The sequence below is a fragment of the Zootoca vivipara genome, chromosome 15 (genome assembly GCF_963506605.1).
Source record: "Zootoca vivipara chromosome 15, rZooViv1.1, whole genome shotgun sequence".
Taxonomy (NCBI): Eukaryota; Metazoa; Chordata; class Lepidosauria; order Squamata; family Lacertidae; genus Zootoca; species Zootoca vivipara.
Window position 1 is genome coordinate 45,108,543 of NC_083290.1, and position 26,235 is coordinate 45,134,777.

General features: G+C 46.9%; 1 protein-coding gene across 2 annotated transcripts in view; it reads right to left on the bottom strand.

The window, feature by feature from the left end:
- Window positions 1-26,235, bottom strand: part of ADAM9 (ADAM metallopeptidase domain 9) — a 95,924-nt gene that overhangs the window by 65,242 nt on the left and 4,447 nt on the right. For both annotated transcript variants that reach the window (XR_009556806.1, XM_035139116.2), the window contains exons 2-3: window positions 7,146-7,243; window positions 6,151-6,215 (exon numbers count right to left, since the gene is read on the bottom strand). Coding sequence is in view for 1 of the 2 variants with exons in the window: in XM_035139116.2 (XP_034995007.1) it covers window positions 6,151-6,215; window positions 7,146-7,243 (163 nt within the window). In the remaining variant the exon portion in view is untranslated. The remainder of the gene's footprint in view (window positions 1-6,150; window positions 6,216-7,145; window positions 7,244-26,235) is intronic.

The following is a 26,235-nucleotide window of genomic DNA, read 5'->3' on the forward strand; positions in this document are numbered from 1 at the left end:
ATTCTATGGTAATTAATTAGGAAATAGCGTTGAAAATTAAGAAAACAAAACAGATTTTTTTAAAAAAAATGCTAATAAACCAGGAAAACTTTTGGCATGGCAATTGAGACAAAGTGAACAAAACAACTATGTGAATCGGATAGAGCTTAAAGGCAGAACAACTGAGAAAGCAAAAGAAATAAGGGGGGCCTTTGTAAAATATTTTACTGATCTTTATAAAGAAAAAAGACCAGAAAATTTGAAGATGATAGAAGATTATCTTAAAAATAGTAAGCTACCAAAGATAACAGAGGAGCAAATGAGGATATTAAATATAGACATTTCATCCCAAGAAGTAATTGAAGCAATAAATCAAACAAAGGTAGGGAAGCCCCCAGGGCCAGATGGAATAACAGCCAAATATTACAAAAAAATGAGTGAGCAGCTTGTGAACCCTTTGAAAGATACTATGAATGAGGCCTTGAAAATGGGGGAAGTCTCAGAAGCATGAAAAGAGGCCTATATAACTTCAGATGTGACATTGGTAAAAAATTATAGGCCCAATTTCATTATTAAACATTGATTACAAATTGTTTGCATTTGCTTTGGCAAACAGATTGAAAAAAAATTCTAAAAGTTTTTATTCATCACTAGCTGACCCTGCCACGCGTTGCAGTGGCTAATCCCTGTGAGTGTCTCCAGTTTGACACGCTCTATGAGGTATTCTGTTTCTCCCCCCGCCCATGGTTTATCCCTGTGAATCCCCCAATTCCCCCCAACTCCCACACAGGGGAGGTGTGTTTCCTTGGGTGGTCCTGGTATTGGGGGTGGAGGGGAGGGTTGAGGAGAGGGGAGGTTCCTTGTGGGGGTCTTGGTATTGGTTGGGTAGGGTATTGTGTGTGGAGGATCTTGGGGGTTGTCACGGTCCGGTCGGCGGGCGTCAGGACCAGAGGCAAGATGGTGGTGAAGAAGCAGGGTCGAAGGCAGAGGCGAAGGTCCACGGGGCACGAAGCAAGGCGAAGGCAAAGCGAGGGTCCAGGAACAAGAAGCAAGGCGAAGGTCCACGGGGCAAGAGCAAGGCGAAGGCGAAGCAAGGGTCCAAGGAGCAAGGAGCAAGGCGAAGGATCCAGGAACAAGAAGCAAGGCGAAGGTCCACGGGGCAGGAGCAAGGCGAAGGCGAGGCAGGGGTCCAAGAAGCACGGCAGCAACAAGGCAAGGGTCCAAGGAACAGGAGGCCAAATGCAACCAGGCAGGGATAGCGTTGCTGTGGCAAAGAGCTGAAGGGAAATGCTGGGCTTTTATCCCACCCAGCTCCTGCCACCAGGTGCAGTGAGATCTCAAGTGGCCTCACCTGGGTGATTACTCCTTGCCTCTCCAGCACAAGCTGAGGACTTCACCTGTGTGGCCACGCCTTGCTTCTCCAGCACAAGTTGAGGCAGGCCCCAGTCCTGCAAAGCACTACAGGCCCCAGAGCCTGACTCCTGCCCATACTCCTGACAGGGGTAGAGGGTTGTGTAGGGGGTTTGTGGTGGGGCGGGATTCTGAGTGGTTAATCCCTGTGAGTGTCCCCAGTTTGTCTTGATCCATGATCTATTCTGTTCGTTCCCCCACCCCTGGGGTTATCTCTGTGAATCCCCCAATTCCCTATACCCCGTCCACCCCCACCCAGGGGAGGTGTTGATCCTTGGGTAGTCCTGGTATTTGGGGGGTGGGAGGGGAGGGTTGAGGAAAGGTGAGGGTCCTTCGGTGGTCTTGGTCTTGGGGGGAGGGTTGAGGAGAGGGGAGGGTCCTTAGGGGGTGGGAGGGGATCCCTAGGGAGAGGGTACTGTCGGGTCGGCCTATGGGGAGAGGTCTAGAGTCGGGGTGGCCTGTCCCCTGTTGGTGGTGAGATCTTATGGTGGGGGTCGCAGATCGGGCCTGATCTATGGTGTGGGCGGGGATCCGTGGGGAGAGGGCTACTGTCGGGGTTGGTGGGAATCGCGGATCAGGCGCAATCCTTGGGGAGAGGCCTACTGTCGGGGAGGCCTGTTCCCTGGTGATGGTGAGGTGTCCTTGGAAGGCGTGGATCGTGGATCAGGTGGGATGGGTAAGGGGGCAATCTCTGGGGCAGGAGGGGATCCCTAGGGAGTGGGCTGGTGTGGGTAGGGGGATCCGTGGGGAGTGGGCTGCTGTGAGTAGGGCGCAATCTATGGGGTGGGCGGGGATCCGTGGGGAGAGGCCTACTGTCGGGGTGGCACCTTCTACATTTTTATATACTTGCCGGATGGATATATCTCAGTGGTGGATCTCGTGGTGGAGGCGGGGTTTGTGGATGTGGTGTAGATTTCATAGGAAGGGAGGAAATCCACTTGAGGGTGCTGTTTTACTTTGTTGAAAAACAGGTTTTTACCTGTGGAGGTGTGAGGTGTGTGAGGTGTTTATTTCTAACAACACTCGGGGAGTGGCCTGGATCGTTGTGTCAAAATTTCAGGTCGATCGATCAAGCGGTTACGGAGAAAAGTGGAGCCCGCACTTCATGATTTTTACAGTTTTATATATATAGATGATCAACCTGGATTCTTTCCAGGCAGACAAAATAAAGATAATATTAGAAATGTACTGAATATTATAGAATACCTGGAAGTGAGAAATGAGAAAAAAACAGAAAAAGCATTTGATAATGTTTTGATAATGTTTATTGGAGCTTCATGAGGAAGGTGATGGAGGAGATGGGGTCTAGAGTAAATTTTAATAGGGGGATGCAAGCTGTTTATTCAGAACAAAATGCAAAAATAATTGTAAATTGGATGATAACAGATGAATGCAATATCCAAAAAGGAACAAGACAAGGATGTCCATTGTCACCGCTGTTGTTTGTTCTGGTACTGGAAGTTATGACAAGAAGGATAAGAGAAGATAGAGAAGCAGTAGGAATAAAATTAAAGAAAAATGAGCATACATTGAAAGCATTTTTGGATGATTTGGTAATAACTGTGGAAGATCCAAAAAATTCTCTCCCAAAAGTTTGATCAAGAGTTTGGTCAAGTGGCAGGATTTAAATTAAATAAAAACAAAACTAAATTGCTATTAAAAAATGAAGCTGCATCCCTAATATGGATCCATGATCGGATCAAGTTAGAAAGGGAGTAAATAACAGAACAGGAAGGACATGAGAACAGGTTTGGATGGCATGTTTCCCTATGGTATGGAAAAGCAAAAATACACAAAGGGTTCCACAATCACATAATAAGGAGATCATTGTTCAAAGTGTGGGGAAAATATAAAGACTTACTAGAACCCAAGAGTTGGAGAAAAAGGGAGAATGGCCAATGGTGCTGCCCTGCTGTGAGTGCCCACAGGCCCTGTCCCTGCCTCTCTCCATCTGGCCCAGGGTGGGGCCTGGGGGGCCTCATAAGGACTGCTGCCGCTGCTCTGCTGCTGGTGCTGCCCAGAGGAACTTAGAACAGCACAGAGTTCTTTTGAAAATTATTTTTTTAAAAAAAAAATAATTGTTTTTATTTTCTTTGGTGTGGTAGCTGGGAGGGATCTTTAGTTGGGTTTGGGAATTTGTTTAATTTTGGTATATTTGTAATTTTTACTGTTCTTGGTTTTATTGGTTTATTGTGTTTTTCTTTTGTTCTGTTTTTTGCTGCTTTTTTATAGAGGTTTTATTTTGTTTTTAAGGGGAGGGGTCAGGGCTGCCCGGGAGGGGCTCCCAGCCAGCAAAGTGGCTGGGGCAGATTCCACAGGGGGGGATGCACTGGGACACCCGATCTCAGTGGTCACGGGTAGGAGGAGGAGTTACACTAAGACCAGACCATGTCATTACCAAGGAGGCAGGTTTAGTCATTGTTTGAGGACTATCCCTGCCTCTGGGTCTGCTCCTGACCGGACGGATACTGGAATCAGCAAGGGATACCCACATGATCTGAAGGTGCTGCTGTGCAATGCCAGGTCAATGATCCACAAGACCACTGCCACCCACGACCTGATTGGACTTGACCTGGCATGTGTGACAGAGACCTGGTTGGATGAAGCAGATGGGCCTGTTCTTGCTGCTGCTTGTCCACCAGGTTTCTCTTATGCACAGCAGTGATTTTTAGGAAGTCGTTGGTTTGCACCAGGCGTCCTATTAGGAAGACCGAGTTTTCTGAGTGCATTCTATTTTGGAGGTCTTTAAGCAGAGCCTTGACAGCCATCTGTCAGGAATGCTTTGATGGTGTTTCCTGCTTGGCAGGGGGTTGGACTGGATGGCCCTTGTGGTCTCTTCCAACTCTATGATTCTATGATTCTATGTTCTGGAAGTTGGGCAATAGGGGCAGTACAGGATTCCTTTTGGTGTACCGACCTCCCCGCTGCACCAAGGATTCCCTGCCCGAGCTGCTTCAGGTCATGTTGGATGTGCTCCTGGAGACACCTAGCTTGGTTGTCCTAGGGGATTTTAATATCCATGCCGACACAACCTTACAAGGGGCCGCTCGGGTCGTCGTGGAAAGCATGGACTCCATGGGGCTGTCCCTGAATAAGGCTGGCCCAACTTATAGCCATGGACATGCCTTGGACCTGGTGTTTACTTCTATGTATGTTGGTGATCTGACATTCAGTAAAAGCAAAACAAAAGAAGTGCTATGGTCAGATCACTTTCTGGTGCAGCTGGACTTCTCTGCAACCCTTCCGCACTGCAGGGAGGTGGGACTGATTTGGATGGTCCGCCCCCGCTACTTAATGGATCCAAATGGTTTCCAGAGAGTGGTAGGGGATGCTTTATCCCATGTCGATGGCCTTTCAGCTGATTCCCTGGTGGCCCGCTGGAATGTGGAGTTAGCCAGGGCTATTGACTGTCTGGCTCCGAAGCGCCCTCTCTGATTGAATGGAGCCCGCCCGGACAGCCCCGTGGTTTTCCCCGGAGCTGAGGGCAATGAAACAGTTGCTGAGACGGCTAGAGCGCCGGTGGCAGAAAACTCATGCTGAATCAGACTGGACACGGGCTAGAGCTCAACTTCAAGCCTACCAAGTGGCAATGGCAAAGAGGACCTTCTTCGCCGTTTCTATCACATCTGCAGAAAACAGCAGCAGGAGACTTTTTCAGGTGGTTCGCAATCTATCTGAACCACCTTCATCATCGGGGCCTGATAGGGACCCCAATATCTCCTGCAATGCTTTTGCAAAGTTTTTTGCAGATAAAGTCGCCCAGATTCGGAAGGAGGTAGACACCACCATGGGAGCAGGGCCGGGGCGGGAGAATGCTGGAGCTCTGTCTGGTCGAGTTCCATGGAATCAATTTCAATCCGTTACCTCCAAGGATGTGGACAGGCTGCTTGGACAAGTGAAACCAACCACCTGTCTCCTTGATCCTTGCCCCTCCTGGCTTATAAAAGCAAGCCAGGAAGGGCTGGGCGATGGGCTTCGCGGGTTGGTGAATGCTTCTCTCTGCGAGGGAGCCTTCCCAGACCCGCTGAAAGAGGCGGTCATTAAACCGATTCTTTAAAAAACATCATTAGACCCGGCCAATATGGCCAACTATCGCCCATTCTCAAATCTACCATTCCTGGGCAAGGTGATTGAGTGGGTGGTTGCTGAACAACTGCAGGCACGCCTGGAAGAAGCGGACCATTGGAAGACTGGAGAAATGCCAACTAAAGAGCAATGGCAAGAAAAACTGATGAACTATGCAAAATTGGCAAAATTGACGGACAGACTTCAGGAAAAAGATAACAGTGACTTTGAAAGAGAACGGGAACCATTTATAGTATACTTGCAGAAACAAAGGAAGACTATTGACTTGATGGCAGGATTTTAAAAAAAATTGTAGAAGATAAAGAAATAATATAGTGTATCTTTTCAAAAACAGCAGTGTGTAATAAGGGGGAAACAAAGCAGAGGTGGAAGTTGGGGGAAGCCCAGGAGGGGAGGGAAGAGGGAATGTAATAGAAATGTTATGGATAGGAGATGTATGTAATGATAGAAAAAGAAAAGTGGAAACATTTTACTCATGTAAAAACACACTGATTCCGGGACCGTCCGCGGCCCGGATTTAGAAGGCGATTGGGCCTGATCCGGCCCCCGGTCCTTAGTTTGCCTACCCATGCTGTAGGCTAAGGACCAGGGAAAAGAGCCAAACAGACCAATTTAAACTCAGAATAACCAGGATGAAGGAAAACAGCCCAGTGCAGCTGAAAGGGAGTCACTTACTTGTTTTTTTCTAGTTCAAGTGTATACTTTGTTCCTTCAACATCAACTTCAAATGATAGTTCATCCTCAAAAGAAGAAGGAAGGAAGAATAATCATGCAACCTCTCTGGGAATCCTCAATTAATTATTCACATTTTCCGAACAATCCAGAGATTCCCAGTCCTGTCCGCCCCCCCGTGCCCCCCCACTGCCACCTAGCAAATACACCCTTGTGTGTATGGTGGAGGTGCATCACCCACCCTTGCCATACATACACATTACACAAAGCAGTTTACATCCATTAAAATCATAACATGAAAAATAACAACACTGTCAGCAATATAAAAATCATAGTGTAACAACCACAAATTAAAAGGATAATATCAGCAGAGAAAAGGTACTTTCCCACTAAAACCCACTAAGCCAGACCAACAAAAGTCTGATTGAAATTGCTCTGCAAGACATACTGTAGTAGCACCCTGTCCATGTTTATCTCTCTGCACGCTCAGCTTTTGATGCATTTTCTCTTTTTTTAAGGAAATGGTTGCAAAACCATTTGTATGGCTTTGTATGTCAGGTATGGGGAACCACAATTTAGGTTATTTTTGAAAAAAGTTGCATTTTGACAGCTGGCGGGTGAGGAGACCCTTGTACGTCTTTCTGCCTCAGTTGCCAAAAGAACTTGATCAGTCTTGGGTACTATGCACCATGATGTAGGGAGGGGGAGCCATGTGCTCCTTCACCTCATTCAGCAAAATGTCTCAGCCCTGTGCACTGTTGACTTCACAAACATTAGACAATAGGCACTGCTCACAACAAGCTTCTGCAGCGAATATGCAGATCTCTCAGAGAGAGAGAGAGAGAGAGAGAGAGTTTAGTCCTAGGCTGCCCTGAACCCTCGGCAGCTGTACCATTCAGGAAGCACATCCATGCTTTATTATTTCACAACTGCTTCCAGATGATGTGTACAAAAAGCAGAAAGCAACAGGCTGACGATGAAATCCTGCTCTGAAATACCTCTGCTGCCCTGGATGTCAGCACATCGCGGTGTTTTCTTGTTATCCTCTTGGGGACAATAATTTCATAGGCAGATAGCTGAGATAATGGCTGAAAACCTAGAAAGAAACAGGGAAATGTTAATGGATTAAAACACTGTCAAATTGATAGTCAGTGAAACCAGATAGCTTATCCACAGGTCCCTGAGTAACAGTGGCAAGAAGACTAATTGAACCTTAAGACAGCTGTCGGGCACAAATTTGATGGCTTTATGATCAGCACATGGATGCCACTGGCTGAAACAGGTTTAACAGTCATTCGTTCTCCACAGGAAACCATCAGAAATGTAGTGGTGTAGTGGTTAAGAGCAGTAGACTCGTAATCTGGGGAACCGGGTTTGCGTCTCCGCTCCTCCACATGCAGCTGCTGGGTGACCTTGGGTTGTCACACTTCTCTGAAGTCTCTCAGCCCCACTCACCTCACAGAGTGTTTGTTGTGGGGGAGGAAGGGAAAGGAGAATGTTAGCTGCTTTGAGACTCTTTCGGGTAGTGATAAAGCGGGATATCAAATCCAAACTCTTCTTCTTAGATATGTTCTGGGGGTCATTTTATTTCTACTTTCTGAGATCGAGTGCTGGGGTTCTTTTCCTTGAAGAAGCTAACACATAAAATTAAGGTCGCCCAGGGATCTGCTGCATCACAAGATTTTGCAGCCAACCTGTGCCCTTTTATTTACTTAATATGAACACTCATGCAATGGGTTGCCTCATTACAGTACAATTTGGAAGAATTACAGAACTTATTCGGCTCTTTGCCTCCTCCTTGCACCTCTCAAGCTTCTTTTCTTTTTCTGCTATTCCACTACTATTGGGTTTTGGTCCCCTCAGGGGGACCAAACTCCTTAGATTTTCATATGGGTTTTCTTCATGTGTATCTTTTGTCCTGATGCTCCTTTCACATGTATGGTTCATGTTATACGAGGAGACATTGGGGGATCATGGCTAGACTTCGACCTCTCAGCCTAACCTACCTCACAGGGTTGTTGTGAGGATGAAATGGAGAGGGGAGAAGCATGTGCACCACCTTGAGCTCCTTGGGGGAAAGTTGGGATAAAAATGTAGTCATAAATAAATAAATAATTTTTTTAAAATAGAAGACTAAAGAAATGGTTCTGCAAGGCAGAAAGGGATCTCTTGACAAGTAATTTTCAGCATCCACACCAAACTACAATTCCCAGGATGCTTTGAGGGTAGCCATGCCATTATTTGTGAAAGTGCTCTCTCTCTCCCTCTCCCGCTGCTTCCCCCATGAAACCCTGGTCTTTATAGCGGAACCAGAGCAAAGAGCAACCCCTGAAAAACCCAAGATGCTGTTAGTTGTGCTTCAGCTGTTGCAAGGAAAGCTCCAGGGCAACAAAGATGAGTGCTCAGAGATGGAACTTGACAGCATGGGCAAAAGGAAAGTGGGGATGAGCCCCATGTCTGTTTGGGAAGATACAGTCAAACAAAAAGAACAAGGCTGGACTTGAGAAATATATAACAAAACAGAGGCGATCAGTTAAAGATTTCAGCTTCTACCTTCCTCAGCAACTTAGCTGGGATTTCAGATGAATCCTGTCAGCCAAAGTGCTTCTGGAATGCCCTCCCCACCTGAGGCAGTCCATGCTCCCCACTTTATTGCCCTTTGACAGGTGAAGACATGCCTCTCTCTTTGCCCAGGCCTTTGGGGAGGGCTAAGTGGCACCATATTGGATTATGCTCTTCGTCTTGTTGTTAGAATTTTGAGGTCATATATAAAAAATTAAATGTTCATAACTGCATTTATAAATCACATGTCTTAGACGGTACAGGAAGACAGTCCTGAAACCATTTTGATTCTCCCAAACTGACCAAATGTTTCTTTGCAAGGAGGAAGGAAATGAAAAAAAACTCCCCATTGTCTGTGTTCACAAATCCTGCCTTGGGGGATTAATAATAATAATAATAATAATAATAATAATAATAATAATAAATTATTATTTATACCCCGCCCATCTGGCCGGGTTCCCCCAGCCACTCTGGGCGGCTTCCAACCAAAATATTAAAATACAGAAATCCATCAAACATTAAAAGCTTCCCTAAACAGGGCTGCCTTAAGATGCCTTCTAAAGGTCTGGTAATTGTTATTCTCTTTGACCTCTGGTGGGAGGGCATTCCACAGGGTGGGTGCCACTACCGAGAAGGCCCTCTGCCTGGTTCCCTGTAACTTGGCTTCTTGCAGCGAGGGAACCGCCAGAAGACCCTCGGCGCTGGACCTCAGTGTCTGGGCAGAACGATGGGGGAGGAGACGCTCCTTCAGGTATACTGGACCGAGGCTGTTTAGGGCTTTAAAGGTCAGCACCAACACTTTGAATTGTGCTCGGAAACGTACTGGGAGTCAATGTAGATCTTTCAAGACCGGTGTTATGTGGTCTCGGCGGCTGCTCCCAGTCACCAGTCTAGCTGCCACATTCTGGATTAGTTGTAGTTTCCGGGTCACCTTCAAAGGTAGCCCCACGTAGAGAGATAACCAGAGCATGCACCACTCTGGCAAGACAGTCCGCGGGCAGGTAGGGTCTCAGCCTGCGTATCAGATGGACACAGAGTTGACCTGCGCCTGCATGGACAGCTGTGAGTCCAAAATGACTCCCAGGCTGCGCACCTGGTCCTTCAGGGGCACAGTTACCCCATTCAGGACCAGGGAGTCCTCCACACCTGCCCTTCACATTTCAGGTGCGAATAGAGTGAGCCTGGCTCAGGAACTAAGTATTTATCATTTCAAAGGGACTGGCCAGGCTCCCCTGGTGATCCAATCAAGTGAACATTAACAGGGAGCTGAAGTGTGTGAAGAAGTGTCCATGCACAAGCTCATACCAAAATAAAAACTTAGTTGGTCTTTAAGGTGCTACTGAAGGGATTTTTTTTATTTTGTAGGGAGCTGGCAGACATGGGAAAAACAACACTCAGATTTCTGTCATAGACCACCCCTTTTCTGTGATGTATGTGTGAAGTATTGGGGGGGTCCTTGCTACACCCCTTCTGTGATGTATTGTGACACTTATTGTGACACTGGGGTGGGTCTTGAGTTTGAGGTGGGCAATTTCAAAAGTCTATATAGGGGCTGGCACACCTTTGGTTGGGGGTCCTTCTTTTCTCTTGTGAGAGAGAGAACACCCTGTTGCAACAGTTTAAGAAAGATCAGGCTTACCAGCTGCTTTGCTTCTCAATGTCTCTGGTTGGCCTCTGTTCTTTTCTCCTACCGATGGAGAACCTTAAAAGGACTCTTGTGTACCCCATGAGGGAATAAGGGCAGATTTTGTTTATAAGAGTCTGTTGATGTCTTCTGATTTTACTGGTGCTGATTTAATATGTGTCTTGCTTTGCTCCAGTGTTGTTGCTTTTTAAATTGCATTCATTGTGATTTTAATATACTTCTGTGCCCCATCCTGAAACCTTGAGGTGAAGAGAGGGCTATAAATACTTGAAATAACAAAGCAAGACGTCTAAAGCCAAAAGAGCCACAGCTAAAAACACTGAAACGGGAGCAGTCAGGCTGGCTCATCCCATGGAAAATGTGCACATTTTGCTTCCTAACTTTTATTTTATTTAATGAAAGGTTAGAGTCTGGAGTGCAGGCTGTTTATGTGTGCTCTATATCGCTACCGCAGGTACCTGCCTCTCTGCAGCCCTGTTCAGTATATCCAGCATCTTTGCTAGTGAACAGCAACTAACCACATATAACACTTCCTCCACTCAAGGTTGCAGCCTGGAGAATCTGCTTTTCATTCAAAAAAGAAAAGGAGATCTTCAAGGAAAAGTTACAAGGAATTATACGTAACCTGCAGTTTGGACCTCAAGAGTGCAAAGAACTACAGTGAACTTGAAGCCCACATTTTCACTTTGTTACGTTCAGATGAAATTGTGTCCTTCACTCTTTAAAACATAAAAAAATTCCTTCAGTAGCACCTTAAAGACCAACTAAGTTTATATTTTGGTATGAGCTTTCGTGTGCATGCACACTTCTTCAGATACCTCATGCACACGAAAGCTCATACCAAAATATAAACTTAGTTGGTCTTTAAGGTGCTACTGAAGGAATTTTTTTATTTTGCTTCGACTCAGACCAACACGGCTACCTACCTGTGTCTTTAAAACATGTCACACAAATCCAAGTCTCAAAAACATACCAGGATTTCAGCACGCAGCATTATCACCAACAAAGTTGAGGGAAATTTCTACTGAACATTTGCAGGTACCGTGTTTCCCCTATTTTAAGACGTAGTCATATAGTAAGCCATAGCAGGATTTTTAAGCATTTGAGAAATATAAGACATACCCCGAAAATAAGCCATACTTCCGCGCTGTGCGGAGCGAGACCGCCAAGCACCCCAGCCAGCCAACGGGACCCAGCATGCTGGCCGCGGCAGGAGGAGGAAGCCTGCCGGGTCGGGTTGGTGCCCGGAAGCGGCAGCTGCAGCACCGACAAAGCGCACACCAGTGCCGCACGAAGTGCCCAGGGCATGAGCCAGCAGGACCCAGCTCCTGCAATGCCAGCCACGGGAGGAGGAGGCCTGCCGGGTTGGCTTGACCTCTTGAAGCGGCAGCTGCTGCAGCGCCAACAAAGCACGAGGCAGCGCTGCATGGAGCGCCCAGGGAACAAGCCAGCAGGGCCCAGGTCCTGCAATGCCGGCCACGGCAGGAGGAGGAGGAGGTAAGATGTAGTCGTTTGGAGTTTTTGAAATGTGAAATAGCTGCTGCAGCACCGACATAGCCAGAACCAGCGACCGGGTGGGGAAGGCGCAGAGTGGGCGTGGCGATGGCGACAGCCAATCGGCGGCGCAGCAGATAAGACATCCCCTTAAAATAAGCCACCGTGTGCTTTTTTTTTAAGGAAAAATAAATATAAGACGGTGTCTTAAAAAAGGGGAAACACCAGTACTTTTCCTTATTAAGTACAATTTAACTATACAACATGCATGAGATAGTAATGCTGTAGCTATTATAATAAAAATGTATGGTTCAAGTTGTAAGGTTGGAGAGTCCACAACACTGTCATGATTAACTTCCCTAAGGACCAGTGTTCACATTGCACTTGTGCAGCTTCCTCTCCCCCCCCCCCAAGCACTGTCTTCAACATCCCGACCCTATTTTTGAAACTACTTCTCTCTTCCACTAAGCTGCCCCACATTGCACCTGTTTCCACTTCTCCCCCTGCTTCTGCAATCGTGCTTACACACAGAGAACTGTCCACCTGGAACATGGTAGCAATAGACACCAGCCCACCTTGCAGAAGTGGTGCTTCTGCAATTGCAATGCGGAGGGATCACTAGGTTGGTGCTAAGCGGCTCCTGCTAATGGAGATTTGGTGAGGAGCTCTATAGCTATTCGCAGCAAATTGCTCCAAGCAAAGCAGGAAGTCTGTCAAGTGGAGATGAAGTGATTCATCTCATTCGCACATTTTAATTACAGTCACCTGGGGCACATAATAAATTAATTTTACTTAGCGGGTTTGCCTTAGCTTAAATGGCCCTATTTGTTTTATTTATTTCAGAAACTGTTTCATTAATATATATATACTACTTGTTTGAAGTACTGTATATACATAAGTATATATTGAAGTATACAAAAAGTTTTTTTAAGCAGTTTACTATGTTTCAACATACTGGTAAATCTGGAGGTCCATTCCTACCCCAGTGGAAGCAGTGTCATCCCGTTCTGTGAAAGATGTAGTCAAAACTTGTTCCTCAGCCCTGGGATTCATATGTTACACCTACAATGTTATCCCCACAATTCTTACCTTTCATGTTCTGCAGGTGGAACAGGGAACCTGTGGCTCACCAGCTATGGTGAGGGGACCACGAGGGGGGTGGCATTGGTCACTGCTGTGCCCTCAGCACCGTGAGGCGATAGAGCAACATGGGCCTGCCCCCCTGCTGCTGGTTGGACACAAACTCCCCTTAGCACCACCCAGCACAGGCAAGGGACAGGGCTGGTGGGAACTGTAGCCCAAGAACATCTGGAGGGCCAGAGGTTTCCCACCATTGCCTGAAGGTCCCCTGGCCCCACTCAGAGCAAGCACCTCAGTGGCCCTCCAGGTGCTGAGGGACCACAACTCCCAGCATCCCTGGCCAAGGGACTGGGGGCCCTTGGTAGTTGTAGCCCAACAACATCTTGAGGGCCACACATTCCCCAACCTGACATCCTGTATTGCAGCGTCTGCATTCAGCATCAGGTGGCACGAGATGACTCTCAGGGTTCCTTCCAACTCTGTGGTTTGACTCACGCATGTCCTTTATATAATGCTTTGAAGGAGCAGTATGTGGGACAGATTTTAGGGAGAGGGAGGTCTAGCTATGGGTAGTACGCAAATAAGAATTCAGAGTGCACCCAAACTTAGTTGAATACAGGCTATAATTTATTTACTGAGTGGCCAAGATAAATACACAACTAGGCAAACTATGGGAAAGGGTCATAGCCCCGTGTCAGAGGACCTGCTTAGCATGCAGAAGGTGGCAGGTTCAATTCTTTTAATCTCCAGGTAGGGGTGGGAGTGACCCCGTCTGAAACCCTGGCCAGCTGCTGCCAGTCGGTGTAGACAATAGTACGCAAAGTGGACCAAGGGTCTGGATCCAGATAAAGCAGCCTCCTAACTGTCCATTTTCTACTGGCAGTAATTGCCAAGAGAAGAAAATTATTGAGAGAGGGTTCTGTGTTTTCCCAGGAAAATTCAGAATTTTAAACGTACTACTCTGCTTTAACATACTTTCATTCAGGTTTGCATAACTTGCATTTGAATTCATCTCAGTAATTTTAATATTTGCATTCAGGTACCCACCTTCAGGTACCCAGCCTTGTTGGTCTGACGCAGTCAAAGTAAATACTTTTTTAAAAAAATTGTCCAGTAGCACCTTAGAGACCAACTAAGTTTGTTCTGGGTATAAGCTTTCATGTACATGCACACTTCTTCAGATATTTAATTTTAATAATGGGTAAGAGTAAGAACCTTTCCCCCTTTTAAGGAGTGTGATTTTGCCAAGGAAATTCAGCATTCCAAATTCATTCATGGTGTAGTTTATTTGTGTCAAGGTTAATTTCTATTTCTACCACTCTGGCATACTTCTGTATTGTTAAACTTGTTTTGTAATGGTTTTAGAATTAGAAACAAACAAATATGAAGCTGATTCCCAGCCATGCCCAACATTTCCCAAGTGTGTGGGTGGGCACAGCTATGCTAACTGATCTCGGCATATCTAACTTAATGGCATTTTATTTAGGTGGCCAAGCCCTGGTCCCCAAGGGAAGGCTGGGAAACATGTTGGGGAAAGGGAAGCAATTCTGCAGAAGAAACCCATGTGAGAGTCAGAGCATCACAGAAGCCTTTTCTTTATAATATCCCTACCGCACCTTCCAATGACACAACCTTTAAGGCAGCCAACATCCTGTTTAAACAACAATTCAAATCAGCAATTCAAAAATGAAAAACCAAAACATAACTGAAATGAGCCCCCACTCCAAAAAAAACCCCTGCATCTGCTAAAGACAATTTTCTTTCGACTAATCTTCTAAATGGAGATATTCATTCTGGTTGATATCTGTACTGTAGTGGAAGTGAATTGATTTTATGTATTGTGCACCAGTCAACTGCCCTGAATTAAGCGGGACATGGCGCGTTCACAGGAGTCACCCCAGTGCAGCCACCCAAGGTCAGTCAGAGGCATGGGGAGCAGGTGTGAAGACTGCACTGCCTTTAGAATGAGCTTACATGGCTTATAAACCTTGATCAACCCACATCTTTCTTCTGACTTCCTAGCCTCTCCCCTGCTCATTGTGCCTCATGGAGTCAACAGACATACCGGTATCACAGGTGGACATGGATGGAACTGGCAATAAACAGACACATCAGATGACAAGCACATGCCACACAGGTGGCATGCACAACCCAAAGGTGGAGATATTCCTTACCCAACTTGTTTAATTGTCAAACGCGGCTGCCAGACATGTAAAAAAGATGATGAATAATTATTGGATTGACAAAACTCGGACCAGTCTTACAATAGGCAGCTTGCCAACTGTGGGCCCATCTGAGAGAGTAGCATGTGAACAGAGCCCACAGGAGTTTGTTTGCTTCCAAAGATTTATACCAATGCAGTCCATATCAGCCTCATTTTTCTGGGAGAGGCTTCCAGCCTAAAAGACAGAAATCCTGCCTGTCTTGTCTCCTACCTTGCCAGAACCTTTTACTTGGCAGTAATTAGTTAATTCAAAGCATGAAATGCATAATTAAATTTAAACAACTTAGCAAGCACAATAACCAACTATTATTGTGCAAGTTGGGCAATAACCAACTGTGCACTCCATTTAATTATATGAGCTGTTTCAGGGGCGTACCCAGGATCAAAACTAGGGGGGGGGGCAAGCCATGGTCATTCAGGTTATGACATTTCAGCACGGAAAAGGGGAATGAAACCTAAATTTTAAGAAAATTATATATAATTATAGCAGTGCTTTATTACGGTAGTTATTACAATTATTTGCTTGGGGGGGGGAATTAATTTTTATTCTAGTTACATGTCTTACACTAATATCATTTTTCTTGGGTTTGAAGAAAACTTGTTCAAAACTTTCGTTTCAATCCAGTCCTGATTTTCCTTGAAGAATTTCCGATGGACGCTCATCAAACACAACCCAGTCAGTCTGTGCTCTCCCATTGTACTTCTGAGCCAGGTCTTTACCCTTTAAAATTTAATTTTCTACAGAAATTACTTAACTTACCTTTTTGGAACCAGTTTTTTTATATCCATTTAGGCAGCATCAATGTCTTCTAAATGTAAATAAGAAGGTAAACATAGATTCCTCTACCAGTTGCTAGGTGGCTCTAGATACTTCTCGGTTTTTACACCATTTCAGTGTGGTATACAACTGATTATTCGCCATCACCCTACCTAATTTTGTTTCGTTTCATCACTTTAGAAATTTCTTTTGCTTCGGGGGGGCAGCTGCCCCCCACCCCTCGCTGGGTACGCCCATGAGCTGTTTACTGAACAGCACTATCTGGACTATTAAATGGCACCTAGTGCTGATGGGAGTTGCATCTGGAACGCACCAGGTTGGCAATGACTGATTTAGGACCCTTCAGAAATGTGTACATTATTATTTTAAGATTTTATTTTATTATTTACTAGATTTATACACCACTCACCATCAAAAAATCTCATTTAAAAGGGCTGTTAAACAGCCAAAGTCTTCATTGAAGAGGAACATTTTTGCCTGGCGCCTAAAAACATATAATGAAGGCACCAGATGAACTTCCTTGGGGAGGGCATTCCACAAGCGGGGAGTCACTGCAGAAAAGGCCCTGTTCTCATGTTGCCACCCTCTGGACCTTTCATGAAGGAGGCACAGGGAGAAGGGCCTCAGAGGATGAACAGAGTCCAGGTTGGTTGATATGGAGGGTGGGCTCCTGCAGTGACCCCATGCCCGTTTTCATCTGTGGAAGGTATGGATTAGATTTGTACCTATTTTCCCCCTCCCTTTGTACAGGATGATGGTGCAATAGCAATACAGAATTTGCACCTCATCTCAGCCAACTTTTATAGTTTGGGCCCTTCATAGGAAGCAAATCTTTCAAACCATGTTCTAAACTAGGGAATATGCCCCATCTAATCAAGGAGGACTCAGGAATTCCCTGTCAGAGATTTTTGAAATTCCATGCTCATTCGTCTCAACACAGAAGTCAATCCTAACAGAAGCATCCTGACCACAAGGCAGGGAGAAGCCTCCAGCCACCTTCAGAGGTCTTTCCAGAAACTCACATCAACACCTTTTGAAACAAGTTTAAATGCTTTTAATTGCATTTTTAATTGCTTGTCAGAAAAGAGAGTTGACTTATCCAGGTTCAGCATGTGATGCCTTTAGGCATAAGCTATTATTACTGCTACATTTATACTCTCTTTCCCTGCAGGGAGCTCAAGGAGGCACACATCAAGGAAGCGGGGGAACCCTTTTGGCTCTATGGACTAGAACAGGATCAGCCTCATGGGTCAAATCTGGCAGGCGCTGCCCACTGACCCAATTTGGTCACCTGTAATCACTTGGTGTCATTATGACATCGCACTTGATAGGTGGGTTGTCCCACCTCCTGTCAACATCTCTTGGGTGAGCTTCCCTAGTGTCCAACACCCAGTGGGCACAAGGGACATTGCTACGCCTGTTCTCGGCACTTTGGGAGGCACCAATCAGAAGACTGCCAAAGCACCTCTTTCCTTCTCCTGCTCACCCCCCCCCCAAGCTTTGGGAAGTGTGTTTTATAGGCTTTCCTTGGCTGTTCACACCAATTGCCTGCAGGAAACAGGTGTGCACAGCCAAGCAGAGCAGCACTTAACTCCCACTCATCAGCTGAAGGGCAGGGGTTAAAGCAGGCATCCCCAAACTCGGCCCTCCAGATGTTTTGGGACTACAATTCCCACCACCCCTGTCCACTGGTCCTGTTGCCTAGGGATGATGGGAAAACCATCTGGAGGGCCGAGTTTGGGGATGCCTGCATTATTCCAAACTTGTACTGAACTTAAATAATTATTTCCAACTACACTGTTTTTTGTTTTTGTTTTACCTTTTGTCTCAGCACATATAAATTAGTCTTGCATGATCCCATGCTAGTGTTTCCCATCATTCCCAGTCAGCATGATCAACAGTCAAGGATGAAGGCAGATGTAGTCCAAAACATCTGGAGAACACCTGAATGAAGACTGCATTAGGGTGTGGATGGCCAAACTGTGGCTCAGCAAACACAGGTAGCAGACAAATATTTGTAGCATGGCTCTCAGGCAGTTGAAAGCATAAATGTTGGTTACAAAATCCAGCACTGACATCTGGCCTTCAACCAAGATTGTAAGACGCTGGTCAAAAACTGTCAGGCTTCGGGACTCAGCTTCCTTCCCACCTTTGGCTGTGGATAAGCAGGACCAAGCGAAAAGAGTGGCTTACCATTTAAAGAGTCTTTAATGATTACAGCAGAAGAACAAAGCAACCATTTTCAGAATGATGGTGTTCTCAATTAAGGATTCCACCCACTTCCCCCCTAGTCACTTCTTGCCGATCTTGCAACCACTTTGCTTTCTGGGCTGCCAAGTCAGTTAACTCTCTCTCTCCCAGTTCTTCTCCTAGTTCATCTCAACTTTTGTCTTCAGAACTATGCCCTTCTGCAAACCACTGTTCGAAATCTATACTGCTCCACTGCTCCTGGGCAGCTTCAGGATCCTGGGAGGGGGAGGCTCCCACCATTCCTCATCAGAGCAGTACTTCTCAGCCTGGTCTCTGACAAAAACTAGATTTCCTGGATGGGTTGGTAGCTGAAGGACCAAATTCCTGTTCCCTAAAATAAGCCCTAGTGCCAGAACAGGCTGCTACAAATACGAACCCTCAAGACCTTTTTTTGCTTTTTGGTTAGCAAAAATGAACTCATGCGAACAGCAGCTGCGGCCCAGGAGTCTCCACTTTCTGACCCCCCAGGAAGACAGGTCCCAGGATCACAGGGTGGCCATGTGTTCTATTTTACAAAGGTCTGCCTTCTATTTGAAGGCATCCTATATTACTTGGGTTGTTCAGTCCAGGTTTGCTTAAAGAACCCAGGGAGACGGGGCTGGTTTGAAGTTGCCCACTGCCATGCGCATGTCCTAGTTTGCCTTCTTTTTTGGCCATTTGCAAATGGCAGGAGCACACACAGGAGGCCATTGTGCTACCATTGAGAAGCAGATAGCATAGGCTGCATAGGCAGTATGGGACATTGGCGTCAGTGCACCAATGATGGACCAGAAGGATGTCTGGAAGGGATCACAGTTCCCCAAACAACACTCAGTCATTCCCCCCCAAAACTCAGAACTCTCTGGACACCCCCTAAGGTAAAGAGGGAAGCAGGGCCTGAGAAGGCTTATGCCAAAGTGAAGGATTGATACTGGCCTACCGGGTGGTGGGGACTGAAGGGGTGCTACTCTTAACATAACATTTCCTGCCTTGTCTTTAATAATTTTGAGACGGAGACTGGGTTCTAGGATTGGGACTCCGTCAAATGAGAAGGTCACCCAAGATGGACAAGTTTATCCTCCCAGCCAATGATGACTAGAGAAGGCCCAACGGCTGCCACATATGAACAGAGTTTGTACCCTACAACACCTTACAAAACCTTCTGCAGTTTCCAAGGGTTCCCTGGCAAACATGCCAGGCTTCCTCAGCAGCTGAATCAGAGAAGAAAGACAGAGGTTTAAAAGGCAGAGAGATTCTTAAAGTTAAAAAGCAACAGCAAAATCCAATTGCCTCTGTAGGTGGAAGGAGGGAACTCTGTCCTTCCCTTGGGTAGTGAAATGTGTTGTGCAGGTGAAGCTGCTCTTTGGATAACTGTAAATTACATTCTCTTATTATTCCTCCATAAATATATCATAAACGCCTCCAGTCCTTATAGACCAGGGGTCCTCAAACTTTTTAAACAGGGGGCCAGTTCACTGTCCCTCAGACACTGTTGGGGGCCGGACTATAGTTTGGAAAAAAATATGAACAAATTCCTATGCACACTGCACATATTTTATTTGCAGTACACAAAAAGATCCCTACCTGAAACTGCTGCCAGTCAGTGTAGTAGCCAATACTGAGCTAGGTGGAAGAATGGTTGGAAACTTGCTTAGGGCAAAAGGGCAGGAGGCTGAGGACATCTGGAGAGTGCTGCAGCTGGATCTAGTCAAAGGCTCACTTTGCCTGGAGCACTCCAAGTGGGGACATGCACGATCCGGTCTCTCCTCCTATTTCCCAATTCGCAAAGGAAGGGAAGCAAAAAGGAGGGTGGGCCGGCCTCGCCTTTGTCTCCCTCCTTCCCACAGAACAAGTCAGCTGAGGGAGGGAGGCCGGATTGCGCCCGGGCTGAGCACGCCTTTGCTGTTGCTGTCAGGGCAGTCTTTACCCGGGGGTTTCTATAATACTCAATAGTTGTTCGCGGGGAGCCCGAAACGAGAGGCCGCATGGGAGCTGCAGGAGGCGCCACAGGTACATTGCACCTCTCCGCAAAAGGGAGTGAGCGAGTTCACCCCACGGGCTCCTCCTCCTCCGCTGCTGCTACCTCAGGAAGAAAGGGCCTGGGAAAAGGGGGTGGGGAAATGGCAGCCCTGCCCTGACTGGTTCCAAGGGGAGAGAGATCCAGTCAGGGACCCCTTGCTCACTACTGGAGACGGAAGAACAGGAACAGGAGCAGAGTTTCCCCCGGAGGAAGCGTGGGAGGGGGCTTGGAAGCAGCCCCGAGAGTGAGTGGGATTGCAGGCTGAAGGGGGGGGGAGAGTTAAAGCTCAAGGGGGGAAGAAGAAAGGTGACCCACCCCCGCGGTCACCTGGTATCCCCTGCTCTCGCTTTCCCCAAATGCTCCCAACCCGGAAAAATGAAAGCAGCTAAAGGGGAGGTGGCGGAAAAGAACTCGACTCAACAGAAAGCTGGGAAAAGAAAATGTTTTGGAAAGGAATAATAAAGGTCGCTGCCTAAGTTGCTGCTGCTGCTGCTGCCAGGTCAAACCCCTGGGAGGGGAAGAGGAGCAGCTCCCGCCCCACTCCCTGAGCCAAGGCAGGCTGGGGAGCGATGGTGGCCAGCGCCAGACACTGCTCTGTGGGGCTTTCGGCATGGTGCCCCCTCCTCCTCCGAGGAGACCCGCAAGTGGCTGCCAAGGTAGGGGCGCTGCGACACGGTCCAGATCAGATGAACGCCCACCTTGTTTGTTCATGAGCAAGCCCCTCAGAGGTTACCCTGGTTTCAAGCGCGTTTCAGAGCTTGTAATGGGTAAATAGGGCAGCAGCAATCCTGTGCCTCCTTCCATCGGGAATAAGGTGGCGGCACTGGCTCTGCCCAGGCGGGCCGGGTTCAGGACCCTGGTGGGCCAGATGTGGACTGCAGACCGTAGTTTGAGGACCCCTGTAATAGACTGATCATTTCAAAAGGACTCTTACTGCACACTCTATGATCAGGATACCCATGTAGGAAGTCTGAACTCACTAAACAGATTAATTGGATCTGTTTCGGTTCTAGGCATCCTCTTTGTTTTTGATGTGTATTTCCTCTGTCCTTAATTTGTCCAAACATCTAAGCAATTTCAAGTTTATTTAGAAGTTGCTGGTGTGAGAGCTTTTCCTACTTCCTGTTCTATACTATGAATAGGAATGGGGGCAAACAATTTAGTTTACATTTAAAGGCAAACCTACCTAATTTTGACTTTCCAGAATAACACACAAACTGAAACACAGCTACCCTCTAAAAGCTTCCAAATTTTGGAACCAAAAGAATACATACAAAAATACACATTTTAGGGTAGGTGTGCATAAAAATGCATATATTCATAAAAATAAGATGAAAAATACATTACATTAGAGAAAATTGCTTTTCTAAAAAAATGTGTTAAAACTGTGTGTTAAGCAGAATTGCATATCAAAAGGTCTCTATTAAGAGAAATTCAGAGAACATTGAATTTTTATGAGCTTTTAAAAATAAATAAATCACAAACTGGTATGGAAATGTGGAGAACTGAACTTTCAGGACAGACAAAAGACAGCCCTTCTTCACACAGCTCATGGTTAAACTATGGGACTTGCTCTCACAAGAGGCAATGATGGACACCAATCTTGATGGCTTTAAAAGAGGATTAGACAAGTTGATGGATCCGTGGTTCCTTCTCCGCAGTCAGAGGCAGTATCCTTCTGAATGCCAGTTCCTGGGAACTGCTGGTGGGCAGAGGAAGGCTCTTGCGCTCAGATCCTGCTCGTGGGTTTGCTCTGGTTGGCCACCATGACAACAGGAAGCTGAACTAGATAACCCATGGGCCTGATCCAGCAGAACTCTTCTTGTGTTCAGGAGCTTCAAATTCCAAAATGCCCCTTGCCTATACAAACAGATCTATAGGGCTGGCCTCCCTCCAATATTATAATCATGAAAACAGCACCTCCAATAAGAGTGAGGAACCTCAATTAGACCCACCAGGGATCCTAATGTGGGCCACAAGATGGTTCTTCCCCAGCCCTGCCCACCTGCTCCATATCTGACATCATACAGCATCAGGTGTGGGGAAGGTAAAGGTGATGCTGCAAAAGAACAACTGAGAGCCTTAACGTTTTCTCCCCTGGGAGCAGAGCCTGCATTTGGCACCTTAAAAATTTGCTACCATATGTCAGTCTATCCTTGCCTATCCCTGCCAAAATGGGGAGGGGGCTACATTCAGCACTGAATTTAAAGATTTGTTATTTTATGTAAATTGCTTTGGGAGTTCTTGCTAGGGCACCAAAGTAGCATTAAAATGTATTTATAAATAAAATAAATAAAGAGGTTCCAGGTTAGAGGGCCTGGATGGGAGACCCCCTGGGAACCACATGAAGAACATGGTGTTTCATGGTGGAAGAAATGTGGGATATGAAAGAAGGAAGGAAGGGAGGAAAGAAATAAACATTTAAAGTGTTGGTAAAGTGACAGAACTTAACTGTAATATATGCCATTTTAAAGCCTGTGCTTTGTAGTTGGGGGGGGGGCGGGGGGGAGAAGGTGGTGGAAGAATCAAACTGCCATGATCCCATCACAGGAACACAGGACGCTGCCTTATACCAAGTAAGACTGTTGGGACGCAGGTGGCGCCGTGGGTTAAACCCCTGAGCCTAGGGCTTGCCGATCAGAAGGTCGGCGGTTCGAATCCCTGCGACGGGGTGAGCTCCCGTTACTTGGTCCCATCTCCTGCCAACCTAGCAGTTCGAAAGCACATCAAAGTGCAAATAGATAAATAGGAATTGCTACAAGCAGGAAGGTAAACAGCATTTCCGTGCGCTGCTCTGGTTCGCCAGAAGCGGCTTTGTCATGCTGGCCACATGACCTGGAAGCTGTATGCTGGCTCCCTTGGCCAATAACGCAAGACGAGCGCCGCAACCCCAGAGTCGGTCACGACTGGACCTAATGGTCAGGGGTCCCTTTACACACTGACCTGGATTTCAGGCATCCCCAGCAGGAGATGCCATTGGAGACTGAACCTTCTGCATGCAAAGCAGATACTCTGCCACTGAGCTATGGCCCTATCATGTCAAATGACCAGCAAATAATTTAAAAAGAAGAGTGCAGATATTGCAGGCTATTTGGGCATCCCCACCCCTTAACATACATACATGTGAGTGTAGCATGGTGACCAAGAAAATGAGCAGGAAGCCATGTCCCCAGATCAAAACTCGCGGCTGCCAGGCAGGCCTCCCTCTCAATCCCCTCCCTCTCACAAGCTATGTAACGCATTTCACAGGTTGTTATCATGTTTATTTTATTGATTGATAGATAAAAATAGTTATACAGGTGAAACTCGGAAAATTAGAATACCGTTGAAAAGTGCATTTATTTCAGTAATGCATTTTTTTTTTTTACAAATGCTTTCTTTTGGAAATTCCACAGTAATAAAACAAATAGTTACAATAATACAATAAACAAAAATAAACATCCCCATTACATTTCATTAATTACATTCCATTTATAATTGACCCGCCTAACGACAAATAATTACAATTACAACAAATACAATGGAACCTCGGTTTACGAACATTCAACGGAGGCGTTTGTAAACGGAGGCATTTGCTCCCTGAAGGCACACTTCTGCGTGTGCGCGTCTGCGCATCTGACACCGCAGAACCCGGATGTAAACACTTCCGGGTCCGCGACATTCGTAAATGGAGGCGTTCGTAAATGGGACTGTTTGTAAACCGAGGTACCACTGTAAAGGCTTGACATATCTTGTTTTGCATGTCATGCATCTATCTCATATATTGGTTTCACCTTTTAAGTTGTGTTACTGAAATAAATGCACTTTTCGAAAATATTCTAATTTTCCGAGTTTCCCCTGTATGTTGCTGTATCATAAAGATATATCACAGCAGGTTAAAACAATATAAAAACATAAAACCAAATAATATCATAAAGAGTTAAAACAAGTTAAGGGCAAAAATAAAATAAAAACAAGCACTGAGTTCTCATATGCCCTAACACTACCCTGTTTCTCATATTTTAAGGCATCCCCATAAAATAAGCCATAGCAGGATTTTTAAGCATTCAAGGAATATAAGCCATACCCCGAAAATAAGACATAGTGATAGGAGCAGCAGCAATGCCGGCCGCGGCAGGAGGAGGAGGAAAAAAATAAGACATCCCTTGAAAATAAGCCATAGTGTGTTTTTTTGAGGAAAAAATAAATATAAGACGTGTCTTATAATATGAGAAACACGGTAGACTTTGCTGCACTGGCGTGCCTTCCATTCATTTCAATGTGATCTGAACAGCAGAGCTTCCAAGTAGCTTGAGCCCCCCAGGAAGCAGCCCCCGCGGGGCAACTGCCCAGAAGGAAGAAGGGCACTATCCAGAGGAGAAGCCCCAGTCGGAACCAACTGCTGTGGAAGAACAGCAGAGAGGAAGGCTGCATTCAAGCTGAGCTCCTGGACTTCCTCTAATCATATGATGGGCCACTCTGGAAAATAGGGTGCTGAAGTTGGTGGCCCTTTGGTCTGATCCACCAGCGCTCAGGAACACCTTCTTTGGTATCTATACATATAAAAATGAAACATGTTCATGTTTGGGACCAATGACTTTTCTCCGAAACCGTTTGATGGATTATGTTGAAATTTGGACACAACATTCCAGTCCAATATGCGAGTGTTGGCATAAACATGATTTTGTGAAAAATAATAATAGCGCCCTCCAGTGGACGTCAAAGGAACTGACGCCATTTGTGTAGTACCCCCCCACCCCCTACTCCTCCTCCTCCTACCTCACCAGGCCGGGCCCTGCTGCTACCAAAGCCAGCGCCAGCGCCTCGAGAGCCAGGCTGGCCCCGAAGCCGACTCCACCGACAGGAGGAGGGTAGGCCGACCTCACCAGGCCAGCCCTACCATCACCAAACCCACCGACGGCACCTCCAGAGCCAGGCCAGGCCCCAAACCCCACTCTGCCAACTCCGCTGATGGCAGGAGGGCAGTCCGGACCCTGGCACCACAGCCGCCCTGTCTCGAGTGTCAAGCCGGACCCCCAAGTCGCCTCCACCGATGGCAGGAGAACCAGCCGGACCCCGTCGCCACTACCGCGCCAACACCACCGCCGTCTGTAGAGCCAGGCTGATCACGACACCCCCCACCCGCCCCCCTCCGCCTACCTCCCCATCAAGGCCCCCATCCCGGCTTCTCCCTTGCGCCACTCACGGCCTCCTAGGCCACCTCCAGAGCCGCCAGGAGGAGAGGGAGGGCGGCAGGGAGCCTGGGAGGTAGGCCGCCCCTTGCCTCTCCTCACCTTCCACCACCCACCACCACCAACAGGGAACCGACAATGCTCACCCGTATCCTCGGAGGGCCCCACACAGACCCGCTCTCACCGCCACACGCTCCCTCCCCAAGATCCGACGGGGGAAACAGGGGACCCTCCCCAACATTACCCAGCTCCCTACCCCCTCGCCCACCGGCATCCACCAGGGGACCCCCACAAACCCTCCCCAACCTGTGGATGTGGTATATGGGGGGGGGAACAGACGGAGGTCAGGGGAGTCACATCCTCCCCCTGTCCTGGGAAACGGGGCCTGAATGAGCCACAGCAATGCATGCCTGGGTACAGCTAGTATCCTATACAACTCTGATCCTGCCCACCTAGCAGTTTGAAAGCACGTCAAAGTGCAGGTAGATAAAATAGGGCGGGAAGGTAAACGGCATTTCCGTGCACTGCTCTGGTTCGCCAGAAGCGTCTTAGTCATGCTGGCCACATGACCTGGAAGCTGTAAGCTGTACGCCGGCTCCCTCGGTCAATAATGCGAGATGAGCACCGCAACACCAGAGTCGGTCACGACTGAACCTAATGGTCAGGGGTCCCCTTTACCTATACGTCCAACCCCTACCTCCCCAACCAGCCACTGCAAGAGCATCCTGTGGAGCCCATCCAAAGATTCCTTCTGGGGGATGCTAGAACTAGTCCTCTTCCTTGGAACTCCCTTGCACTGCACATGAGGCAAACACCTCCTCTAGGGTTTTTCTGTGTCTTCTAAATTTCCAGATTTTTAATACTATAGAATCATAGAAATGTAGA